The sequence below is a fragment of the Salvelinus sp. IW2-2015 genome, linkage group LG10, assembly GCF_002910315.2.
Source record: "Salvelinus sp. IW2-2015 linkage group LG10, ASM291031v2, whole genome shotgun sequence".
In the NCBI taxonomy this organism is placed as follows: Eukaryota; Metazoa; Chordata; class Actinopteri; order Salmoniformes; family Salmonidae; genus Salvelinus; species Salvelinus sp. IW2-2015.
This window is the reverse complement of record NC_036850.1, coordinates 6,768,479-6,789,300: the sequence shown is the minus strand read 5'-3', so window position 1 is coordinate 6,789,300 and position 20,822 is coordinate 6,768,479. Positions and strand designations below refer to the sequence as shown.

The 20,822-nt window shown below is 45.1% G+C and overlaps 1 protein-coding gene across 7 annotated transcripts in view; it reads left to right on the top strand.

The window, feature by feature from the left end:
• LOC111969219 (diacylglycerol kinase zeta-like) overlaps positions 1-20,822 on the top strand; it is a 133,249-nt gene that overhangs the window by 68,990 nt on the left and 43,437 nt on the right. For 2 of the 7 annotated variants that reach the window (XM_070445358.1, XM_070445357.1), the window contains exons 2-10: positions 9,784-10,979; positions 11,618-11,726; positions 11,922-12,017; positions 13,290-13,367; positions 14,314-14,370; positions 16,800-16,868; positions 16,986-17,057; positions 19,455-19,571; positions 20,071-20,142. In XM_070445358.1, the coding sequence (XP_070301459.1) occupies positions 9,832-10,979; positions 11,618-11,726; positions 11,922-12,017; positions 13,290-13,367; positions 14,314-14,370; positions 16,800-16,868; positions 16,986-17,057; positions 19,455-19,571; positions 20,071-20,142 (1,818 nt within the window). In that variant the 5' untranslated portion in view covers positions 9,784-9,831. Of the gene's footprint in view, positions 1-9,783; positions 10,980-11,617; positions 11,727-11,921; positions 12,018-13,289; positions 13,368-13,649; positions 13,713-14,313; positions 14,371-14,571; positions 14,656-16,799; positions 16,869-16,985; positions 17,058-19,454; positions 19,572-20,070; positions 20,143-20,822 lie in introns of all 7 variants that reach the window. The other 5 variants (XM_070445359.1, XM_070445360.1, XM_070445354.1 and 2 more) reach the window with 4 other exon arrangements.

The window sequence follows — 20,822 nt, the reverse complement described above, 5'->3', positions numbered from 1 at the left end:
CCTCATTGGAGCACGCCTCRGTAATCTAGAGGAACAGGTGGTTACCCAGCTCGGACTGGGTTGATGAGCTGGTGGGSTTATGCCTCAACCCAGCATGCATGGAGAGCTACCCTCCTATTGGTTTTCACTCCAACCCCAGTTGTAACTAACTTGATTCAGCTTAACAAGTGGCTAATTATTAGAATGAGCTATGCTATATTAGGGTTGGAGTGAAAACCTACAGGACGGTAGCACTCCAGCACAGGGTTGGAGATGCCTGGTCTATGGTCTAGGAGAGAGAGGTCTTTCTGTCTCTCTCTTCCTCTCCCCTCCCGTTCTGTCTCACWGGTGCACACACACWCTCTCCYTCTCTATCTGTGAGGCATGGCAGGAGGTAGTCTCTTTTGACTATTATCTGTGATGTGKACATGTGGAGCCTGGCGGGATGCAGCGGGAGGCAGCCGCAGTGAGAGAGCAGCCAGGGGGATATAAACAGGGGGTGCTATAAATAGTCCAGTACTCTTCCTGTCTACGTCATATACAGTTGAAGTCAGTCGGAAGTTTACATACACTTAGGTTGGAGTCATGAAAACTCATTTTTCAACCACTCCACAAATTTCTTGTTGACAAACTAGTTTTGGCAAGTCGGTTAGGACATCAACTTTGTGCATGACACAAGTAATTTTCCCAACAATTATTTACAGACAGATTATTTCATTTATCATTCACTGTATCACAATTCTAGTGGGTCAGAAGTTTACATACACTAAGTTGACTGTGCCTTTAAACACCTTGGAAAATTCCAGAAAATGGTGTCATGGCTTTAGAAGCTTCTGATAGGCTAATTGACATAATTTGAGTCAATTGGAGGTGTAACCGGGTGGGTTATGTATTTTCAAGGGCTACCTTCAAACCTCAGTGCCTCTTTGCTTGACATCTGGGAAAATCAAAAGAAATCAGCCAAGAACCTCCGAAGGAAAATGGTGACCTACACAACTCTGGTTCATCCTTGGGAGGCAATTTCCAAACGCCTGACGGTACCACGTTCATCTGTACAAACAATAGTATGCAAGTAGAAACACCATGGGACCACGCAGCCGTCATACCGCTCAGGAAGGAGACGCGTTCTGTCTCCCTAGAGATGAACGTACTTTTGGTGCGAAAAAGTACAAATCAATCCCGGAACAACAGCAAAAGACCTTGTGAAGATGCTGGAGGAAACAGGTACAAAGTATCTATATCCACAGTAAAGCGAGTCCATTGGTCGACATAACCTGAAAGGCCGCTCAGCAAGGAAGAAGCCCACTGCTCCAAAACCGCCATAATAGCCAGACTACGGTTTTCAACTGCACATGGGGACAAAGATCGTAAATTATGGAGAATTGTCCTCTGGTCTGATGAAACAAAATATAAACCTGATCAAATCAAAATTTATTTGTCACATACACATGGTTAGCAGATGTTATGCGAGTCTAGCGAAATGCTTGTTCCCATAATGACCATGTTATGTTTGGAGGAAAAGGCGGTATGCTTGCAAGCCGAAGAAACACCATCCCAACCGTGAAGCATGCGGGGTGGCAGCCATCATGGGTGTTGGGGTTGCTTTGCTGCAGGAGTGACTGGTGCACTTCACAAAATAGATGGCATCATGAGATGGGAAAGGTAATGTGGATTTATTGAAGCAACATCGCAAGACATCAGTCAGGAAGTTAAAGCTTGGGTTGCAAATGGGTCTTCCAAATGGACAATGACCCCAAGCATACTTCCAAAGGTGGTGGAAAATTGCTTAAAGGACACAAAGTCAATGTATTGTAGTGTCCATCACAAAGCCCTGACCTCAATCCTATAGAAACTTTGTGGGCAGAACTGAAAAAGCGTGTGCGAGCAAGGAGGCCTACAAGCCTGACTCAGTTACACCAGCTCTGTCAGGAGGAATGGGMCAAAATTCTAACTTATTGTGGGAWGCTTGTGGAAGGCTACCCGTAACGTTTGACCCCAAGTTTAATAATTTAAAGGCAATGCTACCAAATACTAATTGAGTGTAAACTTCTGACCCACTGGGAATGTGATGAAATAAATAAAGGCTGAAATAAATCATTCTCTCTAATAAATCATTCTGACATGTCACATTCTTAAAATAAAGTGGTGCTCCTAACTGACCTAAGACAGGGAACTTTTACCAGGATTAAATGTCAGGAATTGTGAAAACTGAAATTAAATATATTTGKCTAAGGTGTATGTAAACTTCCGACTTCAACTGTGCACTACGTGATCGTCGAACATTTAATTCCAAAATCATGGGCATTAATATGGTGTTGGTMCCCCCCTTTGCTGCTATAACGGTCTTCACTCTTCTGGGAAGGCTTTGYTGCGGGGACATGCTTCCATTCAGCCACAAGCATTACTGACGTCGGGCACAGATGTTGGGCAATTTAGGTCTGACTCACAGTCGGCGGCATTCCAATTAATCTCAAAGGTGTTCGTGGGGTTGAGGTCAGGGCTCTGCAGGCCAATCAAGTTCTTCCACACCAATCTCGGCAAACCATTTCTGTATGGACCTCACATAGTGCACAGGGGCGTTGTCATGCTGAAACAGGAAAGGGCCATCTCCAAACTGTTACCATAAAGTTAGAAGCACAGTATCATATATGCCGTAGCATTCAATGGAACTAAGGGGCCTAGCCCGAACCATGAAAAACAGCCTCAGACCATTATTCCTCCTCCACCAAAATGTACAGTTGRGACTATGCATTCGGGCAGGTAGTGTTCTCCTGACATCTGCCAAACCCWGATTTGTCAGTCAAACTGCCAGATGGTGAAGTGTGATTCATCATTCCAAAGAACACTTTTCCACTGCTACGGAGTCCAATGACGGCGAGCTTTACACCACTCCAATCTACGCTTGGCATTGTGCATGGTGATCTTAGGCTTGTGTGCGGCTGCTTGGCCATGGAAACCCATTTCATAAAGCTCCAGACAAACAGTTATTGTTCTCACGTTGCTACCAGAGGCAGTTTGGAACTTGGTAGTGAGTGTTGCAACCGAGGACAGACTATCTTTACGCGGTTCAGCACTCGGCAATCCCGTTCTGTGAGCTTGTGTGGCCTACCACTTCACGACTGAGCCGTTGTTGCTCCTAGATGTTTCCACTTCACAATAAYAGCACTTGCAGTTGTCCAGGGCAGCTTTAGCAGGACAAAAAAAATATTAACGGACTTGTTCTAAAGGTGGCATCCTATGACGGTGCCACGTTGAAAGTCACTGAGCTCTTCAGTAAGACCATTTTACTACTAATGTTTGTCTATGGAAATTGCATGGCTGTGTGCTCAGTTTTATACACCTATCAGCAAGGTGTATGTCAGGTGTGGCTGAAATAGCCAAATCTGCTAATTTGAAGGCGTGTCCACATACATTTGTGTATATAGTGTATCTAGCTACCCACTAATCTTCCACAGAGTAGAGGAGATCCCCAGTTCCTCCACCCTCATCTGATTCTGGTTCCCCATGTTGTCCCAGCAGTGTTGCTCTTAAAGGTAGACTGATATTGTGCACGCTATCCAGGTTAAGTGTCCAGTGTTAACACCACTGTCTGTGGTATTTGTTTAAATGTAAATCAGCACTCTGGATGGTGTTTTCCACCCCTCTTGTCACTTTGTCTCATTGAATGTTTAGTTTAAATAATTTTWWATTKTATTTATTTAACCTTTATTTAACTATGCAAACCCTAACCAGGACGACACTGGGCCAATTGTGCGCCGCCCTATGGGACTCCCGATTYACGGCCGGTTGCGATACAGCCCGTGATCGAACCAGGGTCTGTAGGGACGCCTCTAGCACTGCGATATAAACTGCATTGAAGACAAATTCCAAGGAAGGACCAATGGAGAAAAAAAACAAAAACTAAACCTAAAGTCTAAATATATATACTATGAATATGAAATGTAAATACATATTTAAATATCCCTGTCACTTTTGCATTCTATTCAAAGCTCCATACAAAGAGCCAACAATACCACACTGTAAGAGCCACAGCACAAGTACTAAAATCAACATTGTTTTCGAAGGATGTACGCACGTGTGGTAATGCTCTGTGGTTTCATTTGGGTTTATATTTACAATGGACCTATCCAGCTTTTGCCTGTACAATACAGTATGGCGTTAGCATTACAACAGCTTCAAACACTGACTCCACTAGAATACAGTATGTATACTTCAGCGATAAATGCCCTCCAGACCCCAGCTGTTATACTACCTGTCCCAGTCGCATACAGTTCTGTATCATTCACAATACCTTTCATCTTTTGCTGCATTCCTCCATTTTACTTGCTAGGTATTAGATGGAGTAGAGGTACTTTAGGTTTTTTTTAACAACTGATGCTGGGTCAGTCTACACTCTGTTAGTCAAATTGTTTTAGTCACATGCGCCGAAATGCTTACTTACGAGCCCCTAACCAAAATGCAGTTTTCCCCCAAAAATATGGATAAGAATAAGAGATAAAATTAACAAGTAATTAAAGAGCAGCAGTAAAAAAAAAAAAAAATGTATACAGGGGGGTACCGGTGTGGGGGCACCGGTTACTTGAGGTAGTATGTACATGTTGGTAGAGTTATTAAAGTGACTATGCATAGATTACAACAGAGAGTAGCAGTGGTGGGGTGGGGGCAATGCAAATAGTCTGGGTATCCATTTGACTAGATGTTCAGGAGTCTTATGGCTTGCGGGGTAGAAGCTGTTTAGATGCCTCTTGGACCTAGACTTCGAGCTCCGGTACCGCTTGCCGTGTGGTAGCAGAGAGAACAGTCTATGACTAGGGTGGCTGGAGTCTGACACCGCCTGGTATAGAGGTCCTGGATGGCAGGAAGCTTGGCCCCAGTGATGTACTGGGCCGTTCGCACTACCCCCTGTAGTGCCGTGCGGTCGGAGGCCGAGCAGTTGCCATACCAGGCAGTRATGCAACCAGTCAGGATGCTCTCGATGKTGCAACTGTAGAACTTWTTTGAAGATCTGATGACCCATGCCAAATCTTTTCAGTCTCYTGAGGGGTTATAGGTTTTGTCGTRCCCGCTTCACGACTGTCTTAGTGTGCTTGGACCATGTTAGTTTGTTGGTGATGTGGACACCGAGGAACTTGAAGCTCTCAACCTGCTCCACTGCAGCCCCATCGATGAGAATGGGTGCRTGCTCGGTCCTCTTTTTCCTGTAGTCCACAATCATCTCCTTTGTCTCGCTCACGTTGAGGGAGAGGTTGTTGTCCTGGCACCACACGGCCAGGTCTCTGACCTCCTYCCTATAGGCCGTTTCGTCGTTGTCGGTGATCGGGCCTACCGCTGTTGTGTCATCGGCAAATATAATGAYGGTGTTGGAGCCGTGCCTGGCTGTGCAGGCAGGCATATCCCGATCCATATCAGGCAATGGGAAGAGCCTGTGACTAATTCATCTACCAGGGATGGAGTGCATAATGCAAACAGGACTGTGTGTGTAAGCCTATCTATATTTATGTATTTTTGAAACGTGTGTGTGTGTATGGTACTGTGTGTGTTTTTTCCCCCCCGGATGCATTGTATTTCAAATTGATTTGTTTGGGAGTCCATGGGACTGGCCATCGTGACAGTGTTGTGCCGTAGAAAACCCAATGCTTTTAAGCAATTCTATTGCACAGCGTGCACTCACTGTGACGCACATACATAACGCTAAATGCACATATTTGAGAGGATGTAGGCCTAGAGAGGCTAACATTTTTAATGTGTTGAGCTAATTGTTTTGGTAACCAATCTCTTTCCGTAACCTTGTTATCTATCTGTCAAAGGAAATGGGGGAAAGGAAATGATCAATCTAAAGGACTTGAGAGCTTGTGTTGTGTTTCGAGCTTATCTTAGCCATGGAGTCGATACAGTGACACTGCCCTAGAAGTTTAATCATAGCCACCTCAGGGGTTTGCTAAATGTATCTGTTGGCTACCGTACAGTATATTGTGACTACCTTGGCATAATAGTAAACATATGTCACTGATTCTAGATAAAACCATTCAAGAACAGGACTTTGATATTTATCATAGATTCTGGAGCTGGGAAGTCAAAACGTCTGTGGTTCTGTTTTGAAAGACTGTCGCATTTTCCCTGATCTATGATTTAAACGCTACTGTACGTGAATACAGCCACGTATGCTTGAGGCCTCAACCAGCTGACCTTTGACCCTGATTCCCAGAATGCTCCAGGGGTTGGAAACCCAGACTGGGAATACACACTGAAGAGATGGTTCATATTAGAGCCAGAAACCCTGTGCGCCGCTCGTGTGCCGGATGCCCGAAAAACTTTTCAGTATGTACTTCCAACATATTTGTTTAAAGGCCCAGTCCAGTCAAAAATGTGGTTTCTTATGTTTCGTATATACAGTATTTCCACACTATGAGGTTGGAATAATACTGAAAATGATGATGATGCCCATTTAGTGTAAGCTGTTTGAAAAGACTGCCTGAAATGTGTTGATGGGATGGGGTTTTGGCCTGTCTGGTGACATACCAGGCAGTAAATTAGTTAATAAACCAATCAGAACGTGTGTTCCAAATCTCTCTGCTAACAGCTAGTTTTCAATTTCCCCCTCCCCCCTCCCCAGACCACTCCCAAACAGTCCGAGCAGAATTCTTGCTTGAGAAATTGCTCTTGCTATGAAGCTATTTTAGTTTTTTTCAATTAAATATATATTTTTAATCACATGAAGGTACTTAATTGTGACCCAGAAATGATTTGATATTGAGATAAAAACAGCTGCATTGGACCTTTTGAAATATATGAATCTGACAGCTACATTACACAGTCATGGGACATCATGCTAATAGGCCTCAGTCCTGTCCACTTATGGTGAACTAAATCTCTGTATATTCAGAGATTTAGTAAATTCCATATCTAACAAATACAATGTCTCTCTGCACATACAGTGCCTTTGGAAAGTATTCAGACCCCTTCACTTTTTACACATTTTGTTACGTTACAGCCTTATTTTTTTTATCCTCAGCAATCAACACACAATACCCCATAATGACAAAGCGAAAATATATATTTTTTAAATGTTGCAAATGTATAACAAATAAATAACAGAAATACCTTATTTACATAAGTATTCAGACCCTTTGCTATGAGACTCAAAATTGAGCTCAGGTGCATCCTGTTTCCATTGATCATCCTTGAGATGTTTCTACAACTTGATTGGAGTCCACCTGTGGTAAATTCAAATGATTGGACATGATTTGGAAAGGCTCACACCTGCCTAATATCAGGTTCAATAATTGACAGTGCATGTCAGAGCAAACCCCAAGCCATGAGATCGAAGGAATTGTCCGTAGAGCTCCGAGACAGGATTGTGTCAAGGCACAGATCTGGGGAAGGGTACCAAAAAATTATTGTAGCATTGATAGACCCCAAGAACACAGTGGCCTCCATTCTTAAATGGAAGTTTGAAAACACCTAGACTTTCATAGAGCTGGCCTCCTGGCCAAACTAAGCAMTCGTGGAGAAGGGCCTTGGTCAGGGAGGTGACCAAMAACCCGATGGTCACTCTGACAGAGCTCTGGAGTTCCTCTGTGGAGATGGTTGCRCTTGTGGAAGGTTCTCCCATCTCTGCAGCACTCCACCAATCAGGCGTTTATGGTAGAGTGGCCAGACGGAAGCCACTCCTCAKTRAAAGGYACATGAYAACCCGCTTGGAGTTTTCCAAAAGGCACCTAAAGACTCTCAGACCATGAGAAACAAGATTCTCTGGTCTGATGAAACCAAGATTCAGCTCTTTGGCCTGAATGCCAAGCATCACGTCTGGAGGAAACCTGCCACCATCCCTACGGTGAAGCATGGTKGTGGCATCATCATGCTGTAGGAAATGTTTTTCAGCTGCAGGGACTGGGAGACTAGTCAGGATCGAGGGAAAGATGAATGGAGCAAAGTACAGAGATCCTTGATGAAAAGCTGCTCCAGAGTGCTCAGGACCTCAGACTGGGGCGAATGTTCACCTTACAACAGGACAACGACCCTAAGCACTCAGCCAAGACAACGCAGGAGTGGCTTCGGGACAAGTCTCTGAAACCTGTTTTTGCTTTGTCATTATGGGGTACAATTTTAATCAATTTTTGAATAAGGAAAAACTCAAGGGGTCTGAATACTTTCCGAAGGCACTGTAGATGTATGTGTAAAAACCCTACTATGAGTTACCAGTAATTTACTGTATACAACATTTTGAATGTCTACTTTACGTACTGCAGCTGTAAGACCTGTGGATGAATCCCTGCGGTTAAAGCAAATGTTTGAATCATCTGCGACTGCCGTTAATCATTTTCCCACTAGGCCTTCTCATGTCTCTCTTCATGCTGCGTTACAGATGGATTAATGATGCTTGTGTGGCGGAAACAGTCTACTCAGCTTGGTCCTTTTATCCCCAGCCTTGGTCGTGCTTCTCTCYCCTCCACATCCCACCCCACCCACACTACCCTCTTGGCCATTTTTGTTATTACTTTATTTTCTGAATGTTTAATGAATTGAATAAGAGATGAGACGGATCAAAGGCTCCTTTGGCAGGTTCTAGGAATCCATTCAGATTGAAATGAGGAGTGTTGCTTTGTGTGTGTGTGTGTGTATGGTTTCTTTTTTTTTCAACGTCTCTCCTCCACAACCAGTCTTAATCACAAGAGAGGTAGAGCGACATGAGAGTATCCATGACATGTATAATAGTTCAAAGGAAAATAAGCCTTTCCATGCCCTATACATATGACACACTTAATGGTTCATCCTCAACACTTCATTAACAGGGGCCTTGGATMTATCAGTCATAAACACTTCACCTATCTTCTTCATTTGTGGTTCGCATTAGCTGCCTGCCACAGGATGTAAGAAGACGCTGGGTCACTGACGTTGATGCTTGTCTTCAGCTTGAATCAAAGCATCGACAGGCTAATGCTGCTGAGCACTTCTACTACTTCTACACATGTCACTTCCTGTGAAGGGTATCTGTATCAGTCTGTATGTAATCAGAGAAGGAGGCTCTGGGTGATTATGAGGGTCTGAGATCAGTAATACAACAGCTTGGCATCCTGTGGAGGTTGCCTGAGCCCTGCCCCACTTCTCTACATCACAACTGTGTAGACGGTGGTTTATGAATTCACAATTCAGATTGTGATATCTAAGTAAAGAAGATCAGAACAATGACTTCCTTTATGAAGTTGATATCCACCATTCCCTTTCATTGTTGGCAGAGGGAAATGCGTTGAATGGAGTTGAGGTTACTGGATAACGACGCATTCTTTGGTTCTGTCAAGTGGCGTATCTGATGAGGTGATTGAACAGAATTTTAGAGGCAGTTGCTAAATATATCCTCTTGCTTTGTGYTGTAGTGGCGTCACAATGGCTGTCATGTGATAGGTGACCTGGACTCGGCTCTACTTTCACCAGACAGAACACTACCGAGGTATAGCGTTACAGGTGGTGAGTTATTGAACCGGGGCGGCTGGTCACGTTGCTTGTACCGGAGAATGGAACTGTTATCGCTCTAGATGCGTTGACTAATGTCCCTTTGTAAGCAGATTCAGTTACTGACAGTATCACTAGTCAGCCAATTGAGGTTGCTCTTTGAGCATCTAGGCCCAGATTAGTCTCGTGTGCTTTACCTTCTCTGGCAGCAGTGTACGAGTTCAGACATTTCACCTTCAGCTTTTCCACACGGGGTGAAAAGAACAGTACTGCATCCCTATTGGTAAGAGTTGGATAGTGGCTTGTGTACAGTATTGAAGGTTTTGCTGACAGACTGATTTTTTGTACCAACAGCCACTGCAGAGGGACATTGAAAAGGGAACCCACAAGCTGTGGGTTGTCATGGACACCTTTTTCCGCCGGCACTTTAGACTGAAAGGGGCGGAACAATGCCAATACAGACGGCCTGGCGTGGCGGTGCCCACAAGCAAGGCTCGCCGGCGCTCCAGTGTAGGACTGCCCTCTGCTGGCCTGGTCCAACGTAGACGCTCTAGTGTGGGACAGCCATTCACAGGTCCTGTCGGACGCAGAAGGTCCAGTGCAGGCCTGTCGCCGACTTCTCAATCCCAACGAAGACGTTCCAGTGTTGGCCTGCCGTCAGGCTATGTGGGCCGTAGAAGCTCCAGTGTGGGCTTGGCCTGCGCTGCTCACCAACAACGCAGGCGCTCCAGCGAGGTGCAGGGGTTACCCCACTGTTATTATGGAGGGGGGCAGCTAGTGAGGACCAGATACTACACCAGGCGTCGCTCCAGCACCACCATGGCCTGTGTCAATCCCCGCTTCTCTGTCCGCCGCCGGCAAGCCGCCAAGCTCCGCACCATTGACACCCAACTGCTRGGGCCTTCCATGCTGCTGGCCAGCCTGGTCCAGATGAGTGCGGAGCAGCAGAGGGCACCAGTGGCGCAGGGCGGTGAGGGGGCATCAGAAGAGGGCACTGAGAGCTGCCCCTCCTCCTCGTGCTGCTCCGAGTCGGAGGGGGACAGCTGCAGTCAGAGAGAGTGTAGCACCAGGTCGGAGGGCAGCGGGAGTGAACAAGAGGGGACTGAGGCATCATCATCATCATCATATCCAGAGGGAGAGAGGACGTCTCCATGGCAGGACTGGAATCAGGCTCATAGTATGGCAGCCTTGACGATGGAGAGCATCCAGTCCCGGCCCCTGATCCGCGCCCCGCGCTGCCTGCGCCGTAACTCCTCCCACCTGCTGCCGGCGGAGGCGGTGCACCGTAGCAGGGCGGCCTACGGGGTGCACGGGCGCTACCGACGYTCCAGCCAGTTACGGAGGCCTTCCACTATCTCCAACAGCGCCTGGCAAGGCAGGCTAGTCCCCGCACCCAGCCGCAGGAGCTCTATAGTGGCCCGCCACTCCTCCCGTTCCCTGTATAGGAAATGTTCCGCCTGCTGGAAACCCAGGGGCCGCAGGGAGTCCCTCAACCCCCTGCAGGGCATCTACTATGACCCCCGCCTGGAGACTTGGAGTGGATTTGTATCGTATGTAGACCCCCTACCTTCGCCTGTGTGTGTGTGTGTGTGTTAGGGAAGTGGGGGGGGCTTCTATGTCAGAATATACACAGAAAATGTCTGTTTAAGACCACACTATTTGTTTTATCCGAACAATAGAAGGAGGAAATGTATGCAAAGTCACTGGCCATTCCTGCCCTTCCAACCATACCAGCACTTCCTGGTCTGAAGTGTTGATGTCAGTTAAGCAAGTGTTTGTGTCTAAGCCTGCTGCAGTATGTAACTGCAAACTGGGAAATCTTTCATRTTTTACACCAAACTCTGCTGACCTTTTGTGTTGCTGACATGTACGCTAACATGTAAGCTAGGAGTTTTGTTTAGTGACTCCTACAGCACCTTTCATGCAGGGTCTCAGTCACACAAACCTGTCAAATACCAAACCTAGACCTCTTCTGTACCTGGCTGCACATTGGCTCAACACTTCGAATGCTGTATATTGTATGACGTCAGATGTACCATTCATTATTCATCATGTGTGCTGAACCTCTCTCTCTGATCAGAGCCTACTTTGTTTACCATTAGGTTGTGATGCAGTATCCCACCCGGGCGTGTCATCTCAATGATGCTATTGCAATCATTCAAAGGTGTTGCGTCTGTGTCATTTTCAGGAAGGCCATTGCTAAATCGGGTCTACAGCACCTGTCGGCCCAGCCCAGTGCCTCAGCCCTGGCCAAGTTTGACCCAGACAGGGAGATCCGAAGCAGCTGTGACTGGACCGTAAGTGCAGCCTCTGGCCCAGCTCATCGATTTTTGTACCCCATAATGGACTACATGCCCCTAATGAGTTTCAGAGTAGTGTACTTTGTTTACCCAGAGGTACTGTTTGGTAGTGGATTCTATGAGCTAAGCTTCCTATTTGTCAGGGGGAAGAAAAAAAAGGGTGTATTTAATAGACTCTTCCTCTTCCTCCAGGAGAACGCCCTGTATGGGGAGCACATCTGGTTTGAGACCAATGTCTCTGGGGACTTCTGTTACGTCGGAGAGCAGCACTGCTTCGCCAAGACACTGGTGAGTGTGTGTGTGTGTGTGTGTGTGCGCGCAGCTACCCCTGGCCCTGCCTGACATCACAAAGCCACAGATGCTGTGACAGGAACGAGCCCAGAGGAAGAGAGGAATGAACTGATTAGACGAGATGTATTTGTAGTGCATCCCTAAAGCTAGAGGGGGAGTATTAACTCCTTGTCACATTTGTTTTTCATCCGTCAGCGGATGTTACTGTCACAATGTATACCACCCGGTACCATACAGTACACTTCTAGAGAATGCAGATTGTATAGCTCAATAGCTCTCTGCAACTGTAAACATTATAGTATGAGAAAGGGKTCCATGTTATGAACATAAACACGGTCTCTTCATTTTTTGGAGAACTGATGGGATTATAAAAAGTGGGTAACTAGCAAGAGAACCTGTAAAAACGAGCCAAATCTTCTTTTTTTTCCTCCAGATGATGGAGATATATTTTTCGATTTTATTATTTGTATGAGATTTAGTTCTGACATCCACAGTGTGTGAAAAATCTATTTTTTTTCACACCAGGGGTGTCAAACTCATTCCATAGAGTTTGCTGTTTTTTGTTTTTTCTGTTCAATTAAGACAACCCGGTGAGGGGAGTTCTTTACTAATTAGTGACCTTATTTCATCAATCAAGTACAAGAGAGGCTTGAAAACCCGTAGACACTCGACCCTCCGTGGAATGAGTTTGGCACCCCTTGTGTAGAGGCTCCCTCTGGTGTTCACACAACCATAACACACTTCACCTAAGAAGTAGTGCTGCCATCTTGAGGGAGTTGCACCCATAGAGGTAGATAGAGGGCCCTTCTTTGCATCTCTGCCATGTGGCTTCTGTGACAACATGGGCAGCTCCATTGAGGGCTTTCTTCCTTTTAAAGTAGTCAAGGGTGGATACTGCCACCTGGAGTGTGTTGTCTGAACAGGTATAAAACCAAGGTTRGTAATTTACTGCCACCTGCAGTTAAGGAATATTTGCTCAGGTGTATAATTCATTGGCTGATCCCTCCTGAGGACCTTGTTGGAATTATGGGAATCTTCTGTAACCCATAGGAAGTCCTACCAAATTGACTACTTCAAATGGTGAAAGGCTTCAATGGCACTGCCCATGCTAAAWCAGGCTTTGGGGCACTAGAGCGGTCTATATACGTTTTATGGTTGTACCCTGAATTATCACGTTAAAAGAAAGTAATTTAATTCAGGAAGTTTTCATGTATTACTACGAGAAGGGTCATTAAATAATATTCTCTCACTCATCTTTTGTCACCACAGCAGAAATCTGTAGCCCGGAAAAAATGTGCAGCCTGCAAGATAGTGGTTCACACAATCTGCATAGAACAGCTAGAAAAGGTAAGTTTCAAGCCATTTTCCCAACAAATGTTTCACAAACTTTTCATCCATTGAACTGTGATTTCACCTGGTTGAGGATAGATGTTAAATGATGTATTATCGCCAAAGTTGTGGAAATTAGTTGACAAAATGAGTTGCAAATGTTGAATCCCYGAAAAAAATACCGTAATATCAGCCTTTTCAGATGTTGTCTCTCAAGGAGACAAAATGTTTCCATCGCATCAGGTAAAACGAGATTGAAATGGTAGCCKTGCCAACCTAACCCACCCTGCTCCTCTCCAGTTATTCGACACCGAGGCTATGCCCTATGAAGCCAGCCTGCTTATCGAAGACCCCGCCTTTAGAGTGAGACACTCTGACCTCTCTCAGGCTGCTATGGGATATAACTAGTGCTAGACCATACTCCTTCATACTCTTTCTCTAACCCTATCTCACTACGCTACCTGACCCGTTGACCTTGCCCTCCAATGCTGCACTCTGATTGGGTCATTCTCTGGATAATCAAAGTGGTTTTCCAAATTGGGCTGCTTTGATTGGTAGTCGAATAGATTCGGTCGCTCATTCCTACAGATTTTTAGTTGCTGAATCTCCCTTTTTCCAAAATGTCTTTAACTTGTTCCCATAACTCTGCTAATCTGAGGGTTAGTTTATATCTATTGTTTATACTTTATCTGGTGCTGTTATGGTGGAGGTAAAGGTGAAGAGCTGGTTGTGACACTGACATAGTAACACATATTGCACCACGGGTTTCCCTTTTCAGTAACGACTTCTAGGTGAACAAGAACTTCAGCATGTTCACTTTAACCTTATACCTCTCCTGTTGGCCATTTTGGATTACTGATTCAGGATTCTATTTTGGTGCAGGGGTTTGTCTAACACCATATTGGAAACAACGACAAACAAAATCAATCAAGGCTTGAAACAATTTGTTTTCTCTACCATGTAGATAAACTTCAGGTGTAAACCGTCATTCAGGGAATCGGGGTCTAGGAATATACGAGAGGTAAGTGCCAATACATTTTTTCCCCCATTTTATCAGCATGATCATGATACTCATGCTCATACTTTATTTTCACACATTTTTCATCTTCCTTTGCCTTTGTCTTGTCATTCTATGTGTCTGTCTCCTCTGTAACCCCTCCCTCTCCTCCTGTCCCTGCTTCCCTTTTGCCCTTTGACCTTCTCTCTTGACCTTTGACCTTAGCCAGTCCTCCAAAGACAAGGTGCTCTAAAGTGCCTCAGGCGGATGGCTAACTGCATGGCCACCCCTTTCCTGAGCCATTCCCAGGTACCATCCCACCCGAACTCCCCAGATCACCCCAACCAAAAGCCACAGTTATGGGGGCAGTAGGAAAGTAATGCCTGACTAGTTGAATGATTTTAAAGACTGGGTAACCCCCAAGTCCTATAGTCCTCCAGAGCTAGCTTTGGGTGTCCAAGTTAAAATCCCCTCATCATATATTCGCATTTTAAAATTGTAGTAATTTTGCAGACACTCTTATCCAGATCGACCTATATTCATCTTAAGATGGCTACTTGAGACAACGTATCACCATCGTATCAAGTACATTTTCCCTCAACAAACTATTCATCAGCAAAGTAAGTGCTGGTGGGACAAGAAGTGTTTTTTGAGGGGTGGGGTGTGTCGGAGGCACCATACCTCTGACTGGCCTGAGCTGCCCTCCCGTAGTGGTGGTAGGGCCAAGAGACCAGAGGTGGCAGATCGGAGTGCTCAGGTTGGTATGTAGGGTTTGAACATAGTCTGAAGATAAAGAGGTGCAGTTCCCCTTGCTGGTCCGTAGGCAGGCACCAGGGTGTTGAAGTTGATGCGAGCTTCGACTGGAAGCCAGTGGAGTGTGCGGAGGAGCAGGGTGACATGGGAGAACTTAGGAAGGTTGAACACCAGGCGGGCTGCAGCATTCTGGATAAGTTGCAGGAGTTTGATGGCAATGCGGGGAGCCCAACCAACAGAGTTGCAGTAGTCTAGACAGGAGATGACAAGTGCCTCAATTAGGACATGCACTGCTTCCTGTGTGAAGAAATGTTGTACTCTACGGATGTTGTAGAGCATAAACCTGCAGGAGCGAGTCACTGCTTTGATGTTTTCAGAGAACGACAGGGTGTTGTCCAGGGTCACTCCAAGGTTCTTTGCACTCTGGGAAGGGGACACCGTGGAGTTGTCAACCGTGATGGAGAGGTCTTGAAGTGAACAGGCCTTCCCGTGGAGGAAGAGCCATTTTGTCAAGGTTGAGCTTGAGGTGGTGGGTCGACATCGAAGCTGAGAAGTCTGACAGGCATGCAGAGATGCGTGTCACCACCTTGGTGTCAGGAGAAAGGAGAWGAGAAGTTGAGTGTCATCCACATAGCAATGATAGGAGAGACAATGTGAGGATATGACGGCGCCGAGTGACTTTGTGTAAAGAGGAGAGGGCCTAGAAACGAGCCCTGGGGGACACCAGTAGTGAGATCACGTGGCGCAGACACAGATCCTCTTCATGCCACTTGGTAGGAGTGACCTGCCAGGTAGGATGCAATCCAGGAGGGTGCAGCGCCTGAGACRCCCAACCCTAAGAGGGTGGAGAGGAGGAGCTGATGGTTCACAGTGCCGAAGGCAGTGGATAGATCTAAGAGGAGGAGAACAAAGGAGAGAGAGTCAGCTTAGTCAGAGCGTAGAGCCTCTGTGACACAGAGGAAAGCGGTCTCGGTTGAGTGAGCTGCCTTGAAGCCTGACTGGTTAGGGTAAAGAAGTTAGTTCTGTGAAAAATGGGAGAATGTCTCCAAAAATGATCTGGAGAAGGGAGGCGGGGATGTTGTCGGGCGGCCGGACCTCACTCGTCGCAGGATTTCATCTGGAGAGAGCGGGGAGAAGGAGATCAAGGCATATGGTAGTTCTGTGTGTGCGACCAGTGGACTCAGTAGGCTGAGTGAAAGAGGAACGGCTGTCGTCAAACTTTTTTGCAAAGTCATCCGCAGAGAGTGAGGAGAGAGGTGGAGGATTACGGAGGGAAGAGAAAGTGGAGAAGAGTTTCCCAGGTTTGGAGGTGGAAGCTTGAAATTTAGAGTGATAGGAAGCGGCTTTAGCAGTGGATACAAAGGAAGAGAAGGTAGAGAGGAGGGAAGTGGAAGGATGATAGGTATTCCAGAAGTTTAGTTTTCTTCCATTTCTGTTCAGCTGCCCAAAGCCCTRTTCTGTTAGCATACCACACTTAGTCATTATTACCACAGAACTGGGTTTATAATGGGGTCCTATACACAATAATGTTCACTGTGTCTGGCCAAACCTCTGACATTGCTAATGATAAACTCAACACAAGCTTTCCTTGATCTCACTCACCATTGTCTACATGTACTAAAAATTGGAAAACCACGGTATTTTAAATTGCAAATCTGTGAGTGGGTTGATTAATGTGTTTATGAACGTCGGTTTTCCAGCCCACCGTAGTGCGGCACCATTGGGTCCACCGGAGGCGCCAGGATGGGAAGTGTCGCCAGTGCGGGAAGGTGAGCATGGTTATAATATCAATTAATTTCTGTCCTATATTGCAGGATTAATGATCTGATGAAACATGTTCTTCTTGAGGGTACATTACCTCTTACATCTGATTAATTTCTCTACAGGGTTTCCAGCAGAAGTTTGCCTTTCATAGCAAAGAGATTGTGGCCATCAGCTGTTCATGGTGTAAACAGGCAGTAAGTTGGAAGGTTGATTGTACTGTACAGATGTAGGATCTTAATTTGACCAGTATTGTCGCAGCTACATAATCCTGCAGCAATGTCACCTTGTCTGAGAGAGATTTGCATGTTTATCCAAACTTCACGCCAGGGTAAGCCTACACGAAACACAGCCCTTATTTTAATGGTTTCTAAAATCCCCTATGGGGAAAATGACTGGTGGGAAAATGATTGGTACCATTTCTCTGTTTGACCGCTAGGTTTTATGGGTATTATGACACCTCCACTGTGGGGGTCTATTTGATAATTATATATGATTGATGTTATGTTTGTAAATTGGTCTATAACTGAGAAACCGATTTAAAATCTACTACTACTACTAATATTAGCTGGCCAAAATTAGGCTACATGAAAAGTGCAATACTGTTAATATACAGTTGAAGTCGGAAGTTTACATACACTTAGGTTGGAGTCATTAAAACTAGTTTTTCAAMCACTCCACAAATTTCTTGTTAAGAAACTATAGTTTTGGCAAGTCGGTTGGGACATCTACAAGTACTTTTCCCAACAATTGTTTACAGACAGATTATTTCACTTATAATTCACTGTATCGCAATTCCAGTGGGTCAGAGTTTACATACACAAGTTGACTGTGCCTTTTAACAGCTTGGAAAATCCCAGAACATCATGTCATGGCTGTAAGAGCTTCTGATAAGATAATTGACATAATTTGAGTCAATTGGATGTGTACTGTGGATGTATTTCAAGGCCTACATTCAAACTCAGTGCCTCTTTTCTTGACATCATGGGAAAAATCAAAAGAAATCAGCCAAGACCTCAGAAAAAAAATGGTAGACCTCCACAAGTCTGTTTCATCCTTGGGAGCAATTTCCAAATGCCTGAAGGTACCACGCTCATCTGTACAAACAATAGTACGCAAGTATAAACACCATGGGACCACGCAGACGTCATACCGCTCAGGAAGGAGGCGTGTTCTGTATCCTAGAGATGAACGTGCGAAAAGTGCAAATCATCCAGAAAACAACAGCAAAGTACCTTGTGAAGATGCTGGAGGAAACAGGTACAAAAGTATCTATATCCACAGTAAAACGAGTCCTATATCGAGATAACCTGAAAGGCTCCAAAACCGCCATTAAAAAAGCCAGACTCCGGTTTGCAACTGCACATGGGGACAAAGATTGTACTTTTTGGAGAAATGTCCTCTGGTCTGATGAAATAAAAATGGAACTGTTTGGCCATAGTGACCATCATTATGTTTGGAGGAAAAAGGGGGAGGCTTGCAAGCCGAAGAACACCGTGAAGCACAGGGGTGGCAGCATAATGTTGTSGGGGAGCTTTGCTACAGGAGGGACTGGTGCACTTCACAAAATAGATGGCATCATGAGGAGGAAAATTTATGTGGATATATTGAAGAAACATCTCAAGACCTTACTCAGGAAGTTAAAGCTTGGTCGCAAATGKGTCTTCCAGATGGACAATGACCTGAAGCATACTTCCAAAGTTGTGGCAAAAAGGCTCAAGGACAACAAAGTCAAGGTATTGGAGTGGCCATCACAAAGCCCTGACTTCAATCCCATAGAARATTTGTGGGCAGAACTGAAAAAACRTGTGCGAGCAAGGAGGCYTACAAGCCTGACTCAGTTMCACCAGCTCTGTCAAGAGGAATGGGCCARAATTCACCCAACTTATTGTGGGAAGCTTGTGGAAAGCTACCTGAAACGTTTGACCCAAGTTAAACAATTTTAAGGCAATGCTACCAAATACTAATTGCGTGTATGTAAACTTCTGACCCACTGGGAATGTGATGAAATAAATAAAAGCTGAMATAAATCATTCTCTCCACTATTATTCTGACATTTCACATTCTTAAAATAAAGTGGTGATCCTAACTGACCAAAGACAGGGAATTTTTACTMKGATTAAATGTCAGGAATTGTGAAAAACTGAGTTAAATGTATTTGGCTAAGGTGTATGTAAACTTCCGACTTCAACTGTATATACTCTTTTCAGGGAATATATGTAAATCACGAGGCTCATCTGCATTTGGTTTTTCTCAGCAACAAAAGAGTGATAAAATGATGTCTGATGCYTACCTCTGTGTGGTCTTAGTGCTGCTGTACCTCAAACTATGGATGATAATGACGTGTGTCTGTATGCTTTATGCTTATGTGAGACATTTGTGTGAGTGTTGAATGAAAACACTTCCAATGAATATGGATGTGTGTGATCACTGATGTATTGTGTGAGTGTGTACAGTAGCGGTATTCACCCTCTGTAAAGGGTATGTTTATGTGAGACAGTTGTGTGAGGGTCTGTGTTGAGTGTTTTAAATGAATGATGTGTGTGTTGTGCTCACTGCTGCCGTCCTTTCCTCTGTCCCTTTCCCTACTCYAGTATCACAACAAGGTGTCCTGCTTCATGCTGCAGCAGATCGAGGAGTCCTGCTCCCTGGGTGCTCATGCCTCTGTCATCATACCCCCTACCTGGATCCTCCGGGTTCGCAGACCTCAGGTATATTTAAAAACATTCGATAATATTAAAAAAATAAATAGATGTATATTGTCACATGCACTGGATAGGTACAGTGAAATGTTGTTTTACGGTGTCGGCCGTAGTAGTATGGTGCCTCCGGAGCAAATTAAGTTTACTTGCCTTGCTCAAGGTCACAGAGATTTTTCACCTTGTTGGCTCGGGTATTTGAACCAGCACTCTAACCGCTACGCTACCTGCCGCCCCCACAGTCACAAAATACACCGTCACACAATACACTTTCAAGTATTCAGATATTCACTGCCACCATGCGAGTTTACAACGTGCAATGGTATGCTTCCCCAAATACTTTGTGGTGCCATTGCACTGCGTGGCCAACAGAGGGTGGCAGTCATCCGTTAGTTTGAGCATTCAACAGTTCTGATAAATTACAGTGTATTATTTACAGTTGATCAAATGCTGTTCCTTATATAAATGGAATACCAACGTGACATTTAATCCTCATGTGTTATTCTTTCAGACCTCGCTAAAGTCGAGCAAAAAGAAAAAACGGACCTCGTTTAAGCGCAAGTCCAGCAAAAAGGGAGTAGAGGTGAGTTCATCATCCATTGCAAATGGCGTTTCCTACCGTTTGTAATGTGAGGAGACGTACGTAACTAAAATGTCCTTTGCTGATTAGCCTGAGGGGCATCATTTCCATTATACTGCATCTGTTGTGAACTGTTCAATTGGTTTTACATTGAAATATTATACATGAAGTCCATACTTATGGAATGGTAGCTAAAAGGGCAATGTCAAACTAATGACAAGGTATTATCGACGTAGACAGTCTTGGCCCTTATCAAATCCCTGCTGACACAACCCAGCCAGGGACATAGGATGTGCTTGTCAATACATACTTCMTGGCGACATCCAGTGTCGAATACCATGGCTTTAATGCATTTACATGACAAGTGCATGTACAGAAATAATTCTCTCTCTTGTCTGGCCTTGCGTTGGTTAGCCAGCCCTCCAAAGACAAGGCGCTCTAAAACGCCTCAGACGGAACCCGTCCCAGGTACCATCCCACCCCAACTCCCCAGATCACCCCAAAGCCACGGTTCTGGAGACCGTATTGATCAATTCAACTGTGCACAGTGTTAGACAACTGTATACTCTTTGGCTTGCTATGTCTCATAGAGAGTAGGAAGTATCCACGCAGCRTCAGCTCTATGCCATTTTCAATTTAGTGAGTTAATTTGGCATAATGTTACACGAGTCTGACGCGATAGT